Source organism: Cryptomeria japonica, chromosome 2, assembly GCF_030272615.1.
Source record: "Cryptomeria japonica chromosome 2, Sugi_1.0, whole genome shotgun sequence".
Taxonomy (NCBI): Eukaryota; Viridiplantae; Streptophyta; class Pinopsida; order Cupressales; family Cupressaceae; genus Cryptomeria; species Cryptomeria japonica.
The window spans coordinates 487,488,149-487,508,374 of record NC_081406.1 but is presented as its reverse complement, the minus strand read 5'-3'; the positions used below and the strand labels follow the sequence as shown (position 1 = coordinate 487,508,374).

Genomic DNA, 20,226 nt, shown 5'->3' with positions numbered 1-20,226 from the left:
AATAGTGAAGATGAAATAGTTAGTCTTCCACCGCCGCTACAGTTACGAATGAAACAACTGGTCTTCCATTGTTGCTACAGCTATGAAAGCTAAAACAACTGGCCTTTAGTGCCATGACTTCGCTGCAGTTACGAATCTGGCCTTTCACTACCATTGTCCTTTCTTTTTTGTTTCACGGATGTGCTGACATTATATAGGACACCTCTCGACGTAATAAACATGCAAGACAATTATGTGATATCTCATATATTTTTTTTAGAATATAAATATACTAATTGATTATTTATTTATTTAATTATCTTTTATTTTAAAAACATGATAGCTAGAATTTATTATATTTGGGCAAGACATACTAACGTCTTTGAAATCAAATATATATAATACTTGATTTAATAGGTAGGAATAATTATATATGCACCAAACAGACCATCTGCTTTAGTATTTATATTCCATTGCCATGCAAAGGTAGAAAAGGGAAGATGAAGTAATTGCGAGTATTTTAAAACAACAAAAAAATAAAATAAAAATTGCGAGTATTTTGTCGTTAAAGAACACACACACGAGTAAACAGGCGTGAATTTTAAAATGGTCCCGAAGATTTTATTCGTTCCCAAGTCAGTTAACAAAATCAATGTGAACAACAGAAAAACATTCCGCAAATTCAAAAAATAGTAAGTAGTGATCCGTCTGAATTCTAACGGAATTTAAATGAAACGATCGATACCCAACGCTTAACGCGCATCTGAATCTGACCGCCACAGCGCCGCATCTGGCGCCGTTTCTTACGCAGTTATCTGGCCAATAGAAGCGTGTCACGTGGTCAAGTCTCCGTTAATGAAGTAGAATACAGTCTCTAGTGACATACCCGCGTGTACAGTGAGGGGGGCAAGGCGTTAAATAGAAACAGTTGTAATAAAAATAGACCGAACAAGCTCTGGTTCTGTCTATTACAAAGTACTAGTTAGAGAAGTAGTAGTTTTGCAGAGATTTTTTTGTTTGTTGAGGTGTAACAATGGCGGAAGATATGGTTACAAAAGAAGATGAAGTAAGGTCTCTGGCGCTGACGCCCACGTGGTCCGTGGCTGTAGTGCTAACTGTCTTCGTCCTCGTTTCGTTGGTGGTCGAGCGTTCGATTCACCGCCTCAGCCATGTAAGCTTCTCTCTAACTGAAGCTCAATTATGGTCTTGCACTGCACCTCACACTCACTCAAGGAGGGGCAAAGGCCCGATAGGCTTAACGGGCTTTGAACCCTCAAAACAGTACAGATGTGCTTGATTGTACTTCTTGGGTACCGCACGTTAGATCGGGAAAATCATCTCTTTGTTCTTGTTAGTGATTTAGAATTTCTTCATTTTGAAACGTAGTGACTAGAAAACAGAATTTGATGGCATAAGACAAACAGATTTTGTTTTGTTTGAAGGATGACCATTTCCATTGTATGGCTTGCAGTGGGTAATGAAGTGTGTGAGAATTGTAAAACATATTTATGTAAGTGTTGAGGATTGAAGGGTATTCGTTTTATTTTTTTATGATATTAAATGTTAAATTTTTTATATATCAGCTATGAATTGAAATTAAGATCTTCCATTTGCTGTTAGGATAGTCTACCGTTGAGCTATTGTTCTTCTTGGTCATTGATCCATCTTTAATTCCCAACATTCCCCTCAAGCTATACAGCCATACTGCAGGTGCTCAGAAATCTTAGCTCGACCCTGTTGATAAGACCTCCCATTTACAGCTGAGTGCTTCACCAATGAACACCAGACCCTTGATGGCTGGTCCCTGTTGATAAGACCTCCCATTTACAGCTGAGGGCTTCACCAATGAACACCAGACCCTTGATGGCTGGTCCATTTTCAATTAAGATTGACTCATTTTCCAACATTGAACTTTTACACTTGAAAAATTCGTTCACTCTGATAAATCAATGGCCACTCACCGAGCAATTCTCTTTTAGAATAAATAATTTAAATAATAAAAGTGCCAGTTTGTATCTCCTTTAAAACCCATCAGGCATCTTGTACAATGGTCGTATTTTTTTTATTTTTATTTATTTATGCCAAATGACTAAATAACATTGTTTTCTACATCCCAGCCTGACACGCATTTTGGCGGCTTACACGAGCAGGTCTCATTCCCTACTTTTGTATTTCGCTTAGGGTTGACCTGAAAATTGCTTTTATCTTAGATATACTTAAGATATACGAGGCCTAGTATTATTTTTTTAAGCCACGTGTTTCATCATTTCTTCATCTGAGTAATGATGTCTGATCTACATAAGCTTCTTGTTGAAAAAAAGAATGTTTTTACCAATCTTTAATTTTGTTTTCAATTTTAAATGACTGAAATTTCTACATCCCTGGTTGCTCCTATGCATATTGGTGGCTTCCACATGGTCCTATACTAATTTGGCATGTCGTTTAAGAGTGACCTGAAAATGACCTTGATCTTATATACTTAGCCTAGCTGACGCCTGATATTTATTCTTATGGCTACGTGTTTCGTGGCTTCTTGATTTTAGTTATAATGTCAGCTATATAAACTTCCTTGCACAGAATTGTTATTATGACTGCAAATTTGCGTAATTGTGACAAATGTCCTAGCTAAGGTAGTTGAATTGGTGTTTGAGACTCCGGTATGCATTTCAAGGCTATGACGCAGACTGCTTTTGTTCCCTTTTAATACTCAAGCCGGCTTCACGTGATATTTATTTTTATTGCCAGGAGTGTCTCATCTCTGCATCATTTACACTTTAGGTTGCTACTAATACGTGTGCCAGATATACTTGCTGGTGCTAATGGAGTGGTTACTAGGTAGGTTAAGTATAGATCTACAGTTTTTAGTACTTCAATTATCATGAATACTTAATACTCAAATTAACCATGCAATTCGCAATATTCAATTATAACATGCAATTCTTAATACTCAAATTTACCATATATTTTGAAACATATTCTTGAACCGACATCTAAAATTTATGGAGAAGCAGGGGATTTTCAAACCATTGTCAATAATAGGGGGTCCAGCCCTCATGACATTCATTCGTTTGAAAAATTTCTCTGTATTAGACAACATAGCATGCTGAAGTTCTAACTTTCAGGTTTCTCTACTGGACCTATCTCCAGAGAAAAACTTAAAGCCAATGCTTGATTTTTACATACCATTTTGATTACAAAGTCCAGACAAAACAAACCCTGTAGCTTACTGCAGTGTAAAATGAAAATGCTTGATCTAAACTTTGCAGATTTTTTTAAAGGTTGATTTCCATAATCTGATAAGGTAAGGTCATCTATGTTTTGCTGAAGATTGAGGGATTTTAATTTCCAAGTCCTTGTTCATCTCAGCATCTACCTTTAAATTTATTTACCCTTTTTACTGTATACATGACATGAAACAATTTGTAATCAATTCCTCCACTGCTTCCATCTTGCCCTATTCCTACATTAACAGTATTCTCTTTCCCAATGGCCAATTCTACTTCAAAGAGGTTGTAAAATTGCACAATCATATTTTGATTATTCATACATCGAGTCTTTACAGGATATATTCAGCATTGAAATTTATAGGAAATTACAGTTTTTAGTTCAAGAGTATGGAGGCGTCTGATGATATTGCTTTTCTCTCAGCAAAGGACTACTAATCTCATTGTATCTGTTTTTAACACGATCAACTGGTACTGAGTGATGATTTGTTGTAATTGCAGTGGTTGCATGTTACAAAGCGCAAGCCGCTCTTTCATGCATTGGAGAATATGAAATCAGGTTTTGTAGTCTTTAAAGGGTTCAAGCAGTCAAATTACTATATATATGTGCCTCTGTGTGTGTGTATTCATTTCTTTATCTAACCTCTTCATTTTTAAAGGAATCTTGTCATAGATAGTAAGCTAAAAGGATGCAAATTTTGGTTCTATTCCACGATTTTCTGTTGATACTTAATGCTTGTGATGCAGAATTGATGTTACTGGGGTTTATTTCACTGATGTTGGCGGCCACCTCAAGCTTGATTTCAAGCATATGCATTCCATCAAAGTATTATAAAAAATTTTCTCCTTGTGATGACGAAGATACTAAGGGCGAGGCAGGTGTTAGGAAGCTCTTAGGGTTGATTCATGCAGGCAGCTCATCCAGAAGGTTCCTCTCAAGCGGAGATGCCAACAATACCTGCAAAGACGTAAGGCTCTAGAATTCCCATTTATTGTTTTGCTGTTTCTTCAACTGATGAAAAATTTAAATTTTTTTATTAGGACTTAATGGTCATAAAGGTGATCAATAATATAAGTAAACTTCTAGAAAAACCCGTTAGGAATTTTGACATCCAGCAGAATTCTGTAGTTTATAGGATAGAATACATATATGATTGTGATAGATGGGTCTATGAGAGAATTTGAAATGGAAATGGAAAATTCTCGTTATCCAAAGAAAACCTTAAAAGTGAATTTGCAGCAAAATTTAAGAGTAATTTAGAATCTGAAGGCCTCTGAGAAATTGAATTGCTATTCCTGCTAGAAACTACCCTATAGTATCTGATAAGTCTCTAAAAGCAGTGTTTTAACAGATCGCTATTCTCATCAGACACTTTGTTAAACTAAATAAATCACAAAAAATTGCCAAAGATCACTTTTAAGTTTTATAGGTATCTGTAACAGGATTCAGGGCGAATCTGCATATTAGTCCAGTATATTAATTTAATATTGGGCAGTTACAACAAAGTTTATTACATTAATGGATTGTGCTTCCATGGTGCCTTAGAGGGAGCTTTCAGAAAATGGTTTTTTGTCTAATCTGTGAAGGATTGAGTCTTGTAAGTCAAATAGAATTGACTGGTCTCTGTTGTGTAATTTTTTCATTCTACCTGCAATTTCAGACAATGTGCTTAATCATATTTCAGAAGCAAAATCAGATCCTACCAGGTCTTTTGACATATTTTTTATGAATCACTTTTTCATTGTGATTGACTTTGTGTGTAATCTGATTATTTGTTCAATTTCTTTGGTACTGCAGGATTCTGAACCTTTTGTCTCGTTTGAAGGGTTGGAGCAACTTCATCGCTTTATCTTTGTGATGGCAATCACACATGTTTTTTATAGCTGCTTAACCATGCTTCTGGCAATTGTTAAGGTCAGTATTCGTGTTGGAAGAACCCTTTATCCATATGCATTCTTTAGAATTTAAATGTAAATGTAAAAGTAAGCAATGTTTTACTGTGAGTGTGACCAACTGGTTGCATGCAGGTCAACTATTAGTGAAGGTCTTTATCAACAGTTGCATCTCTTGGTTGAGTGTATTTGTACATTTATGGAGAATTTTCATCCAGAACCTGTAGTATATCACATTCATACCTCGAAAAAATATATAATAGAAGAAATGGGTACATTTAGTAATTCATTTAGAGGATTTGAAATTTGAAATGGGCTAATTCTCATTTCTCCTATTGTGGTTGAAATTTCCTGTTAACTTTTTGCACAACTCACCTTTTTTTTTTTTGTCATTTTAACCCAATTTCTCAATTTTTTCCTCTATTCGAGCATAGAATGTTTGATTCAAGCTCGAGACATGAAGCATTGAAGTAGTGACCAAGATGCTAGGTACACAGGAATGTTAAGGAGGGGAAATGTGATGAAAGTCCATATTCATTTATATTTTAGGTCTCTACAACTTTGTATCTTTGAGCTTTCTACATTGTACCATAGCTTGTTGGCTAGGGATTCTAGGCACATTTTTTGTTGAAATTAAGTTGAGAAACATTTAAGGGTATTGTTATATATGGGAATGTATTTTTTTGAGAAGTTCATCTCCCACTCCTTGCCAAGCCATCTCCCCTCCTCTTGACCTAAATTGTGGGAGATTTGACAGTTTAGGCTAAGTTGCCAGTTTTTGTATCAAATCAGATATGGGGTTTTGGTATGCATGTATGTATATATACATATATATATATATGTATGTATGTATGTATACCAAAGAAACGGGACTTGGACTCGGCAAGGCCGACCCGGACTTAGAGTCAGACTCGACTGGACTCGGGAAAGTGAAAAACTCAAGAAATTTAGAGATTTTTAAAGATTTAAAACTTGTTTCATGCACCCTTTATTGAATACACCTTAAAGACACAATAACATAATCAAACTCGGCTCATTTGATTACATACACAAGTATACATCAATCACATAAGCATAAATGCAAATTGTAGCTGAAGGAAATAACAAACATAGATATATAAATATTGTCAAATGTATACAATATTACAAAACTCATGGAATAAAAAATCCATGTCATCATATGATCATCATCAAATGTTCCACACAAATACAACTACAAGCCTATGGCTCAGAGGAGCATGCACCCTCTCGCCTTGACCCCTTGTGAAGGCGTTTAAGGTAGGTCCTGGATGATTCGGCAGCCATAGTCGCTCCCCGTGACACCATGCCATGCTCACCAACATCAGGAACATCTGTGTCACTATCAATATCTTCCTCTGAATCTCCTGTCTCTGCTCATGCTCTCTGCTCCTCCTCTGCCATGGCTACTGACCTCTATATCTACCTGGTTGATCCAATCAGTGTCATCATCACTAAAGACAACCGCAGGATCTGTTTTAGTGGCCCACTCTGCATTAGGATCAACCACATCTAGAATGATAGGAGAGATGTCAACTAATTCATTCTTTCTCATTCTCAGGCAGAGGTTGTAGTGAACAAAGACGAGATCATTCATCTTCTCTACGAATAATCTATTGCGCCTCTTGGAGTGTATGTGCTCAAACATACTCCAATTGTGCTCACAACCAGATGTGTTGCATGGTTGGCTCAAGATGCGAATGACCAACTTCTGAATATTTGGTGTCATTGGGCCAAAAAAGCTCCACCAATTATCTGAGTTTGAAATGAGAAAAATAAATAAAATTAGTCTCACTCATAAACTCATTTAACAATATACAATAAAACTAAAATTAAGCTTTACAATTTTTTTTACTTGGCATCATAGTTGTCCTACTTTCTTTGGCGATAGGACAAGAGAATGTCTCCCCTTGTGCATTTGAGAACAACTGTAGCTCTCGAATAAGCTTTGTCTGAGTAGAACAAACAGGTGCCATCTTCTCCATGATTGAGTATAGCCCATTAAGGACCTCCACATCAGCCTTGAAAGTAGGGCTAAAATGGAATGCCGGATTTAGATAATAGGCTGCTGCATGGATGGGCCTATGAAGCTGATGATGCCATCTCCTATCAATGATCTCCCAAATGGGACCATACTTGCTCTCATCTCCTCCATAGACGGATTTGCTGCCCTCCTTTGCCCTATCCATGCCCTTATATATGTAGCCCATTGCAGGCTTTTCTCCATCCGCAACTCGCAACAAAACCACCAAGGGCTTAACAAACTGCAAAATTGAAAATATTGTGTAATTTAGAAAAATGAGCAAATAAGAGAATATATATAATAAGTTATAAAACAAAAAGTTAAATTGTAGAATTTATAAAAAAATTACCTTCACTATCTCATCACAAGGGACCCAAAAGTCTCGCTCATAAAAAATGCAGTCTGCCATATCTTTCCCTGTAGGGGTGGCAGCATAGGATGAGGAAGACCACTCCTCACCAACAATCACATGTCTCAAGGCCGACTTAGAGCGAAGCATGGACTGCAATGTGATGAAGTTTGTGGTAAATCTTGTGATTCCTGGACAAGCCAATTCCTTCTGCTCTATGTATTGTCTCACAAGAGCCAACACCCATGAATGATTATATACAAATTTGCACACATTTCTCGCCCTTTCTACACATCTCTTGACCCATGGGAGTTTTCCAATATCCTCCAACATGAGGTCAATGCAATGGGTAGCACATGGAGCCCAAACTATATATGGGTGCCTCTCCATCAATAGCCTACCCGCGACAACATAATTTGTTGCATTGTAATTAATGAAGTTACAAAATAGTAATTAATTTGCAAACAAAATTAGTTTGTAATCAAAAGTTTACCCGCATCAACATAATTTGCTGCATTGTCGGTCACCACCTGTACCACGTTCTTCTCACCCACCTCATCAATCACCTCCTCTATCTGCTCACATAGGTAGGTGGCATTGTTGCAATGGGTGGAGGCATCAATGGACTTGATGAAAACGGTGCCCCCTGAAATAAAAAAATAAAGCTAAATCAATGATCATTCAATAAACCATAAAATAAAAAATAAAAAATTAAAGACTAAATTAAACTCAAATTAATCAATCACCTGCAGAAGAAACAAGAAAATTAAGGAGAATTCTATTTCTCCTATCCGTCCAACCATCAGTCATGATGGTGCAACCTTTAGTGCTCCATATCTGGCGTTGTTCACCTAATTCTTTCTTCACATCATTCACCAATTGAGTCAAAATGGGTCCCCTCAAATCACACTCAGAAGGGGCTTTGAACCCTGCCCCGCATATGGTAAGTGCATCAACCATTTCTTGCCAATAAGGAGACCTGTCACAAATAAATTCAATGAGATAAGTTAAGTATGTACTATGTACTATGTAGTATGTATGAGAAAAAATAAAACGAAGAGAATGAAAGTATAAAAATTAAAACAATCAAACATAAAAGTTATAAAACATTCACCTGGCTGTAAAGAATGAAACACTGCCGTTGACCCAAAACTTGCCAATGGCATTTTAGTGGCATCATGGACCTCCTTGTTCCAACCCATGCCCTCAAGCGACTGTTGGGACCCAGGAGTAGTGCGAGGCACAAAGAAGGTATCCAACCTAGATTTACGAATCCTAGGTCCAATGCGAACACTCCCACTACAACTACTAGTTCTAGGAACATGAGAAGTGGCAGTGGCACTGCCACTTACAGAAGTAGAAGCAGAAGCACCAGCACCAACAGTAGCAAACTGAGTGGGACGATATGGAGGTAAGGAAGAAGGGCCTCCAACACAACCTAACTGTGTCCCTCTTCCTAAAGTTGCCTCTCTCCCAATGGCCGCTCGATCCTCCTTTTGTTTCTTTTTCCTTTCAATTTCCTCAACCATTACATAACAATCACGTACGGCCTCAGGGAGTGCTTTTAGGCATGGTTTGTCATCATGTCCACGCACACCAGAAATATGGTATTTCAGTCTATAAATACCTCCATGGAATATTGTTTTGCAAAATGTACATTTTGTTTGCCCCTTTCCTTGCCCTGGAAAATCCTCATGATATTTCCAAGCAGGGTCCTTTCTAATGGGGGGTCTAGAAGCTGAAGTAGACATTGTAGGATAGTTTTGTGAAACTTGAAGTTGAGGCAAATAATAAAGTGAAGTTTGCTGCAATAAAACATAATAAATTTACAAACATACAAAAGATTTTGGAAGAAAATGTAAAACTTTCAAAATAAATGAATAGAAAATGGAATTTTTGCATACAAGAAACAAAAAATCTTCAAAAAAACAATCTTACCTTTTACAACAAGCTTGAAATGAGCTGCAAACTCTTCCTATCCAACTCTTGATGCACCAAATCCAAACACAATGCAGCCCCAATGTGATAAATGAAAGAAATCTTGAACTTCCTCCTTGCTGGTTTTTCTTCAATGCACCCTTGTTTTTCTTCACAACTCACTTTTCTCCTCCTATTTTTCCAAATGAATGAAATGAAGTTCACTTTTAGGGTTGGAGGATAAATAACATAAAAAAAGAAATTAAAAAACTTTAAAAAATGCATTTTTTTGGTCTTTTTTGGGCCTTGCCGCCGACCGAGTCCCAGGCACGGGACTCGCTGAGTTTGGCGAGTTCGCTCCTTGGACTCGGACGTCCGAGTCCGAGTCCGAGCTCGCCAAACTTGGGGGGCATAAATCGTACTCGGATTCGTCGAGTTTGGTGAGTCCCGGGCGAACACACAGACACACACACACATATATATGTACAATTAAAAAAATAAAAATACATTATTGTAAATGTATTTGATAGTATGATACTTCATCATTGATCAATGGTAGTGATAAAGGTAAATGCAAATTGATAGTTCAAATTTTCAATAGTGTCACATTTCATATATGTCTAAGATGATTTAAATCAAAATCATTACAGTTACAAAATTTGAAATAAACAAGATGAAAAAATTGTATAATTATCTTCATTCTTCATCAAAAGGATGTAGACCAATGTCATTGTTTGGTTCAACATCATTTGAACCACAAGCAAATGGAGTGCCACTCCCACTAGGTACATCATGTGTTAGAGTCTCATCTTCATCTATATTGACTCTAGCAAGTTCTACAATAGATGCATCCAAATTGGTACACTTAGGGGCTATATCCCAATGCTTCGTTGCCCCTTCCTTGTAGTCATCTTGCTTATGTGATAGAAGAGTTGGAATGGACATAAACCAAGTCTTCTGCCTTTTTTGCAGCCAACTAGTTATGCTTCACTGAGTGAATAAAGGAGTATGTACTCCAATTCTGTTTAGTCGAAGAAGAACTTGCAACCTATTGAAATTGGAGAGAAAACCAACACAACTGAAAAATAAAAAATGCAAAAGAAATTAAAGAATGGTAAGTACTAAAGTCTACAAATATTAAAAAATAAAAAAAATAAAAAAATAAAAAATGCTTACTTGTGATAGAATCTTGATTGAAAGAGACTAGGAGAACAAATAATCTTGCCCATGGAGGTACCACCATGTATGAGCATCTTCCTTGTATTGGTCTTGAAGAGCACATATATTATGCTCTCGTCTTGAGATGAACCTTCCAAACTCTTTCTTAACATTGTCCACCACTACTAGATCAGAGAAGAGTCTTCAAAATGCCAACTTGTACCCATTAGCAACTTTACCATCTCTATATGATGCAATTTACCTTGGCAAAGAAAGTATCTCTGCAATATCTGGGGGATTATGCATATGCAAGGAGATGCAATGGTGTGTTCATCTTGTTCTAGTGGTGATGAATGATTTTTTCCACACTTCGGAAAAGTGTTTCTTCGGAGTCATTCTCTTTTTGTGCTATCATGGAGTCAATGCCATCATAGATTCCCCCCAAACATGTCCGATTTGTATGAAACTCAATAATGAAGGAAACATCCCAACCAAAACCACATATGCAAATCATTAATGATTTGACTTAAAATCTGAAAAATACGAAGTATAGAAGCCTTATAAGCTTCACTATCACTCCAAAATTTGATACAAAACTGATATAAATTAGCACATAACAAATAAGAACTACTCAGGAAAAAATACGAAGTATGGCAGCCTTATAGGCTTCATTATCACTTCAAAATCTAATACAAAACTGATATAAATCAGCACAAAATAAATAAGAACTACTCAGGAAAAATAATTTCCTTCAAGTATGCATTCTACTACAAACTAACTTCTTAACCTTCAATCTACAATTTCTTCTTCTTCTTCTTCTTCTCCATCTTCAAACCTGCAATTTCTTCAAAGACAAATTTCTTCTTCCCCTCAAACTTTCCCAAAATCTAAAAATGGGGATCCTCAAATTAATGTTGAAACTTGCCTTTTAACCACCATAGCTACCAAAAATCTGTAGTGTCCCACCCCTGGTGGAGTATTGAACTGCAACTTGCTTGTTTATTTTAGATTAAAATACTATGTTTCTTTTAAAGGTGGTCTTTCATAACTAGACAGGAGTTGCAGAAGATGTGTTTTTTAAGAGTTTGCAATGTTTTTTAAGAAACAAATATGACATCATACAAATACCGCATACATCTAGTATTGAATAGAATGATGATATTTTGTAACTATGAAAAAACTTTCAAATTTAATTTAAAGTCTGAATGTTACAATATCCCTGTAGCTTAGTACTTCAAATGACTTTACAAGTCTATTTAGGCATACCCGATTTGCTATCCTTTGAAACTTGAGGTTCGATGAATTAGAAAGGACTACCCCAAGTCTGATTTATAAGCAGTCAGCCAACCAAGTCACTCAGAAAATCTGATTTGCAGCAGCTCTAAATAAGTTCAGTTGCTTTCCAAGATAACTCAGCAGCTAGATCTGATTCTTTGATGGTGCTTACAACTATTCCCTCTTTGGATAACTTCCAAGGGTTTATTTCAGTTCCAAAATAGCTCAAGGAGGGTACGGCTTGTCAAGCAAGCTGCACACTCGGAATTTCACCTTAAAATTTTTCAAGAACTCTACTTCCAATTGATGCAAACTGTCCTAAATTGTTGGTGATGGATTTGACTTGCGTAAACCACTCAAAATCCGGAAATAAGTGATTTTCTTTGTTACAAACCAACCCAAGAGGGTTCGACCTAGCACACAAGCTGCTTGCTCAGCAAATATGTCAAAAATGCTCCAAACCCTACCAAAATTGATGTAATTTTCAACCAATATGCTGATATGAGTAAGACTTATTATCCCAATACTGAAAACGCTTAGTAATGCCTCTCCTTAGCTTCAAACAAGCCAAGAAAGGGGTCGGCCGCACTAGCAAGCACCTCACTCAGAAAGCTGATTCAAAATCTCAAAAATCTTGGAAACTCTAACCAAAATTGTCTCCATCTTTATTGATGGTGAAAAACTAAAACAACCAATACCAAACCGTGAGGGTAATGGCTTTGCCTTGCTCCATATATGCCCAATTGGGGGTTGTCCTGGCAAGAAGGCACGTCACTCAGCCACAACCAGCAAATCACCTCAAAACTGATTTCTTTGAAGCCCAAATGAAATCCCTGTAGATAGGATCTCCTTGCACACTCTTGGTTGGTCTTGTCTTTCACAACTGCAAGAGTGATTACTCGTGAAGGTTTCTGTCTTCACAAGCTCCTCAAACCTGGTACAACAAGCTCCTCTAAGGAGTCATGGTAACATAACAACGATAACATGCCAAATGATTTCCAAATAGCCTTTTTAATAGCCTCCAAGTCATGCACCCTAATTAGGGTTTCATCCCAACACCCACTTTCTGTTTTTAATTTGCGTATTGCTATTCTCACTCCTTTTTAATTTGAGATTATTTAAAACTTTTAATATCACACTCAATTCCTTTTAATAATATTTTTTCTCTCCTCAAGGGCATCCAAGATAAGTCACTTAATTTCACCCTTTTATCATTTTCAATGACTTTATTATAACTTAATAATTTTGGCTTTCCAAGACACCTTTAATATCTTTTATAATATTGCAAATAACCACAAAATGCAATAATCTTTGTTTTCTCTCTCTTGAGGCATCCATACTCTCTCTCTAGAATCATATCATAAAATATACCTTCGAGGAGACATAAATAAGTTAAATATTTATTTAACTTAGCAACGTTTTCTATTATCACAAAATAATGCCTTAAACACCTTTTGAACCACTCGGATATGCTATCTGAAACTTGAGAAATCCAACCCTAAATGGTTCCTCTGTCCATCTTGTTAGTCTTCGAGGACTTGATGACAGGATAACCTTGATTAGCTGATGTTGGCTAAGAAGGGGACATCACAAAATCCTATTTGGTAACCTTCCAAAAGGCTACGCCAAAACCAAGTGGGAAGTATTTTTTCACTTTAGAAGTTGCATTTAATGTCATTAGATGCATTTCCAACTCTACCTCCAAACCTACCAATAATATCAGTCAACTAGGCCACCCACTCTACTCAATAGGACCCTGAAATAGAAACAACTCAATAACTCATTCTTGGGCATCCATTTTTGAATTTTTGACATTAAGGAAAGTATTTTTGAGTCAAAGCAAGTTGTGACTCCTGTTTTTCACGCCCAAAAAGGGATATTCCAAATAAGAGGAAGAATATTCCAAATATAAAGAAGAATCTCATGTTCACCATGGATGCTTTTGCATGACTCAAGACATAGTCCACATGAGCCCACCAATCGTCATCTAGGATCAATGACTTGACCTTCTGGGCTCTCTTTGAATTTGATTGCTTCCAAATACTCCATTGGTGGCTAATAGTAATAACCATGGCACTAGATGTCTTGCACCTTCACAAGTTGTCTCAAAACAATTTTGTATTATGCAAATTGGGTCTCACCAACCTAATAAGTTAATAACACATTAAAATATAAAAGTAAAGATGGAAGTAGCATACCTATCTACAGAGGAACATAGATAAAGTACGTAGAAAGATACCATATTTGTTCATTATTCCACTTAAAATATAATTATTTTATTATATTCTACTTAATGTTAGATCATTATTATATTATGATATTGTAATTAATATTAAATTATTATTAAGATATGATTATATTGTTATGGTTTAATATATTCTTGTTATTGTATTTTTTATATTTCCATCAAATTCTGAATAAAAGAAAAAATCTCATAGTTCCAAATTATTATTATTATTATTATTATATTTTTGTAGTTCTATTAACTCTTGACAAAAACAAAAAATCTAATAAGATTGCATTATTATTATATTATATTTTATATTCTTGTTCTTATCCTTATCCTTGAGAAAAAAATGGATTCTATGTATAGACACTTTCAATCCCATAATTAATAATATGTAATTTTTTTTTTTTTTTTATATATATTTATTAAGAATATCAACATACGAATTTTGTAATAAAATAATAAAATGATTTTGTGATTTTCATGCATTTAAGTGTCACCAAACATGTCAAATTAAATGATTCTATTTTTTATTATCAAAGGTTTTGTATTCATATGTGAGTGTAATACGCCTTCGGTGTAGTAAATTAAAGAATTAAATTAACTTTACCTCCAACAATTCCAAATTTGAGAATGTCTTGAAAATGCCTTGTGATATATGATGGTTTGTCACAAACATTTGGATCTCCTCACCCTTAGTGTATCTAGTTTTCATCCACTCTATTAGAGTATCAATTGCTTGCATCACAAGGTAGGGTATGGTGCATGGTGTTCAAAAAATGTGTGCATACCTTTCCTCAACCAAAGCCCCTGTAGCTTGCAATTTTTTCACATTGTCCGTAATGACTTGGACAACATTTTCAAGACCCACCATTTTGATGGACTCAATGAGGATTTTAGAAATCAATTCTACATCCTTGATTTCCCCTCACAATCAGTTGCATTCAAAAACTGTCCCTTTGGGGGACACTGCAATAAAATTTATTAAAGGTCGATTTTGCAATCTTTCCATCCATTAGAAATAATAGACACTTGTTTTTCAATCCAAGAATCCCTAATTGTTTTGAGTGATGTCTCTACAATTTTTTTTGCCAATAAGGTGGTGTGCACCTTTTCATATCTAGGACTTGCAAAACTAGAAGGTGCATTATTGATTGCTGCTACCATTTCCCACCAATATGGTGATCTCACCAAGTTGAAGGGAAGACTATTGGCTTAAATGCAATTTGCAACTTTTTCCTTTGCAATGTCTCTTGTTTCATTTTGAAATACCTTAACCAATTGGTCTCTTTTGCAAGAAGAAGGAGAGGGATCTTCTTCTTGGATAGAGGGAGTCTTCAAGAAAGGATGTTGGGAGCCCATTATTGAATTTGTAGGTGTTATCATTGATGTTTTCTTGCTAAGGGATGATATTTAATTTTTCTCTTTCACTCACAACATCAACATTATTGAATTTGTAGGTGTTTTCATTGATGTTTTCTTGCTAAAGGATGATATTTAATTTTTCTCTTTCACTCACAATATCAACTTCTTCTTGTTCTTTAATGAATGCCATATTTTTTTTCTTTTGGCAACCTGTTCTTATTTCACTCTTCACATATTCTAATCCCTCACACACTTATAGCACATAAGTGAGCTTTCACTTGACTATATGAGCTGTAATGTCCCCATTTTTACGCAATATGGTTTTGTGAGCTTTTGGGCCAATTCTTGAGTTTCCCATAAGCCTCTAGGTGTTTTGGGAAGAACTCCAATGATCTTGGAGGGCTAGGGTTTTTTTTCTTGGCATTTGATGTTGGCATTGAGCTTAGGTGGTGATTTGGTGTAATGTACCCATTTTTTTTGGAGGCGGAATAATTTAATTAATTAAGTTGTCCCAATTAATGATATTTCTTAAAGGATAGCTTAATTGATTTTTTTTTTTTTGATTGATAAAAGGCCGAGGCCAAAGAATTTTATTAATTTAAAAATAGATAGATTTACATTTACACCTCCATTCAGTGTGGGCACCGGTAGGAAAGAATGGAGGGAAGAAAACCTCCGGTCTAGCCCAGATCCCTCAAGGATTAGAAAAAAAAATTAAGAATGCGATACAAAATGGAGATACAAGATCAGAAAGGGAACATGTCCAAAATAATGAAGATTGTCTGAAGCAATCCTCTGTGTAAAGTTGAGCAGCAGATTGCCCATCTCTTGGGGTGATGCTCCCATTTGTGGGCGACAGTTCTTGCTATTCCTGAAACACAGGGTTAAGCTTGCTCTGCTCCTTATGCTTCACAAAACCTTGAGAAAATCTCTCACCAGAATGTTAGGAAAAGGAAAACCGAACAGGTCAACTGCTTAATTGATTATTTTAATTAAAAGTATTAAGTTAATTATTTATAAAGTTATCAAATAAATAAAATTAAAAGGTAACTTTGTATTTAATTAATTTAATAAAGTGACTTAAATTAATATTATATCATAAAAGTCACTTAAGTGAAATAATATTATTTCTAGAATCTTCTTGAAAGGTTGGAGAAATAGTATAAAAGAAGGTCAAGTTAAGCTTCTAATCATCGAGGATTTGATATTTGATTTGGAGTTCTTCGTGGTGAAGGAACCAGTTAGGGTTTCTACCATTATTGGTCATTGGGAACGATACCTCCATTGATTAGCATAACTGAGGTGGTGAAATATTCCTCCAAAGGGTTGCAGCTGAGAGGAAGTTACTTCAATCTTCCATTGGTGCTTCATTGCTGGAAAGAACAAGGATTTCTAAAGCTTGCAATAGCTGTTGTATTATTGCAAGGGGTTTCTTGTGCAATAGCTGAGGTATTATTACACTTTGATTTTGGATACAATAGCTGATATATTATTGTATCTTATTGGAGAAAATATCATTGCAGCAGCTGAGGTATCATTGCATATAGTATTCTGAGGATTTCAAGATTGTAGCAGCTGGATTATTGTTACAATCATCATTTCATCTGAGGAGGGAGGTCGATTTACATTCATTATCAGCTTGTTGATTGCATTATCAACTTTCATTTGAGAGCAATTTGGGGAAGCTTCAGATCTGATATATTTTCAGACTTCATAACAACACTATTGGAGGAGGTCGATTTTCCTCATAGGGCCCTCACAAAGCAGTGATTTTACTTCCTAGGCTTGGGCGCTCCATTCCCAAGACCCATACTTGGGTTTGCATGCTAGAAAGAGGTTAAAGAAGTGCACATTATTTAAAATCCAACAAATACTTCAGAAAAGGGGCGACTAGTTTTGGAGGTTCGATTGGGCTCATTGAAGGCATATTGTGATCATTATTTGGTGGCTTTTCATCTTCCAAAGGGTTGGCGCTTGATTAGTCCAGGTTTTCCTTGCATTTCATATTCATTTTCAGAGCATACCAATCAGTGGTAGTTACCTGCCATTAATCTTCAGAAATTCCAGTTTGCATTTTCATATTGTAGCCAAGACTCTTGGCCAATGATATTGACATCGTAATCAGATTTTCATTTCAGTCAATAATGAAGGGGGTTATAAGGTTGCATCTAAATATATTTGGTCATTGCTTTAGTTGTTACATTGCATGACAATTGTTTGTCATAATGCCACTTGCTGTAGATGATCTTATTGCATAATTAGATTGCATTGAAAATGTTTGACTAAATGACTAGTAGCTGTAGGTGCTTTTTCAGTCAATATACTCTTTGAGTAGTCTCTTAGAATGCATGCCAAATGTTCGTAGAAATGTCTATGTTGTAGTCCACACCACAATTGACATCATTTTCCCAAGCTAGATCTTATTGCATAATACAATGTTGCAACAAGTTTATTTGTAAACACGATATTGTGTTATTTGAGAAAAATGTGGAATATCTTTCATAACTTTCTTCATGTCTCAAATCCCTTATGGGTACTATCCTCTTAAACAATTTGAATCCTTAAAAAAGGGGCCTTCAACCTCTACATTTCTTGATTCCCTCAAGAATTTGCAATCTCATTTAATTGTTTTGAGCTGAATAAACCACTACAACTTCCACCATTATATTATTTCACCCGAAGAAAATGTTCATGTTCAAAGAGCAAAGGTTTCTGTAATGAAATAAATTGCACAAAGAGGAAGATAATATGAAACATTTTGCAAATACTTGATAATAGTTGAGAATAACAAGCCACTTTGAGGTGGAAAACCTCCAATTCTCTTCAATGAAAACACAATTCACAATCTCCTAGAAATTAGCTGATTTGCAGCATTGTGGGCAAATTTTTTGGAAACCCGAATTCTTCAATAAATCACTTATGCTCCAGTTTCTTTGAAATTTGGACCGTAGATGCTTTATTGTGTTCTTGAACAATCCTCAAAAAATCAAGAAAAAAATCGCAAAATAAGAGAGATGCACTTCCAAAAGTAGTTTAGTAGAAACCCTAATTTTGCAATATGTCACTTAATTTGACTCCAATTTATCTATGGTTTGGACTATTGATGCTTCAATATGTTTTTGAAAAATCCTCCAAAAACTAGGAAAAGATTCGCCAAAATCTGAGAGATGCGCTTTCCAAAATGACCTCCAAAATTGAAAACAATGCCTTGCATTCACGATGCCAAGATTATGTGCTAATACCATTTGTAATGAAATAACTTGCACAAAATAGGAATATAATATGAAATATTTTGCAAATACTTGATAATTATATCCCACTTCGAAGGGGCAACCTAATAATTCACTTTGAGAGGAATACCTCCAATAGTCTTTCACCAAGAACTCAATACCCCACATGATGATAATAACTAGCCTATATACCTCCTATATATGCCATACTTATACCTTGAATATCACCCAGGCTGACTTATTTACCAAAATATAATACCTATGTCAATCTAATTAACTAGTATCATATGACTTAATAAAGAGTTAAGGTAGCCACAAGCCAACTAGTCATAAGTTATAACCCAATACACACCAATACACACTATAGGGTTAGGGTCATAGTGGGTTTCTCTTCCTTTAATACCAATTTTCAAGTGTTTGAATCCATTACAAGAATAGATCATCTTTGACACATAAGAATATATTACTAGCAACTTGTCTTTGATACCATTTGTAGTGTACCCTAGCACCTTAATAGATGGGAGGCATGCCTATATTGCTTATTCATCACCTACTTGTTTCCTAAAAGAAGTGGACAAATCCATATATCATAGAATTGTACTTAATCTTTAAAATTGTTGCAATGACACACTCAATGTTTCAACAAGAATGAAATAGATCCTTCTATGATTTACAATTGCCTGCAACGTAATAGAATGACTCTGGTGCTCTTCCAATTCTTCTTAGTAGAACAACAAAGAATCTTACGCTGAGAATTATTCCAAACATAAATGTCTTGACAAAATAGACAATCGTAAAAATATGAAAGCAACTTGGGAAACCCCTTTTTGAATTTTAATAAGAAAAAGAGAGCATCAAAGAAGTATAAACATGTACCATTGTACACTAAAATTCAATGTGCTTCATTACACACGTTTGTGCAACAACAATAGCAAAAATCTCATGCTTACCATATGTTTGTACACAGAAATCGAATGAGGTAATTTTTTTTTCAAACATACATGTTTAAACTGTATGAAACACATTTTTCCCTAGAGTCATTTGTGAGCAATAAGGGACTGATTTCCCTTTCAAAAAATGCTTTTACAGGCTGATAGAAGTTTCTAAGATGTAGCAGGTTTGGAATCTTGATTGTCACAACTAGGAAACATTTGAGAATGCACTCCAACTTTATTAGAAATGTCTCACCACTGATCAGACCCAAAGTATGCTCTTTCCCCAATGCACAACCCCTTTCAAAGGCAGAAATGAAAGTGAACTCATTTCTGAAACACTCCTCAATTCAAGCACCAGAAAACACAGGGTGTCAGGCTATTTGAGAATCATATTGCTCTAGACAGTCACTAAACTCCACCAAAACACCCTTCAAACACCACTAGAAAGTTACCAGCAGGTCTGCAATGAAATATCCGTCATACCCAACAACAATGGAAATTTGGAACAGGGGCGATTCCAACAAAAAAAATCCAAACTCCTCAGACAATGCCAACACAATACCTTGACACTTGCAAAATGCTCTCAAGAGCTAGACGCTTCTCTCCATGCCTCAAAACGCTTTCAAAACCCAT

At 35.7% G+C, this 20,226-nt stretch overlaps 1 protein-coding gene across 4 annotated transcripts in view; it reads left to right on the top strand.

Annotated features, from left to right (window-relative positions):
- Positions 1 to 640: 640 nt before the first annotated feature.
- LOC131047987 (MLO-like protein 11) overlaps positions 641 to 20,226 on the top strand; it is a 108,701-nt gene continuing 89,115 nt past the window's right edge. The window contains exons 1-4 of one of the 4 annotated variants that reach the window (XM_057981970.2): positions 641 to 1,150; positions 3,705 to 3,762; positions 3,951 to 4,171; positions 5,002 to 5,118. In XM_057981970.2, coding sequence (XP_057837953.2) covers positions 1,013 to 1,150; positions 3,705 to 3,762; positions 3,951 to 4,171; positions 5,002 to 5,118 — 534 coding nt within the window. In that variant the 5' untranslated portion in view covers positions 641 to 1,012. The remainder of the gene's footprint in view (positions 1,151 to 3,704; positions 3,763 to 3,950; positions 4,172 to 5,001; positions 5,119 to 20,226) is intronic. The other 3 variants (XM_057982041.2, XM_057981900.2, XM_057981836.2) reach the window with 3 other exon arrangements.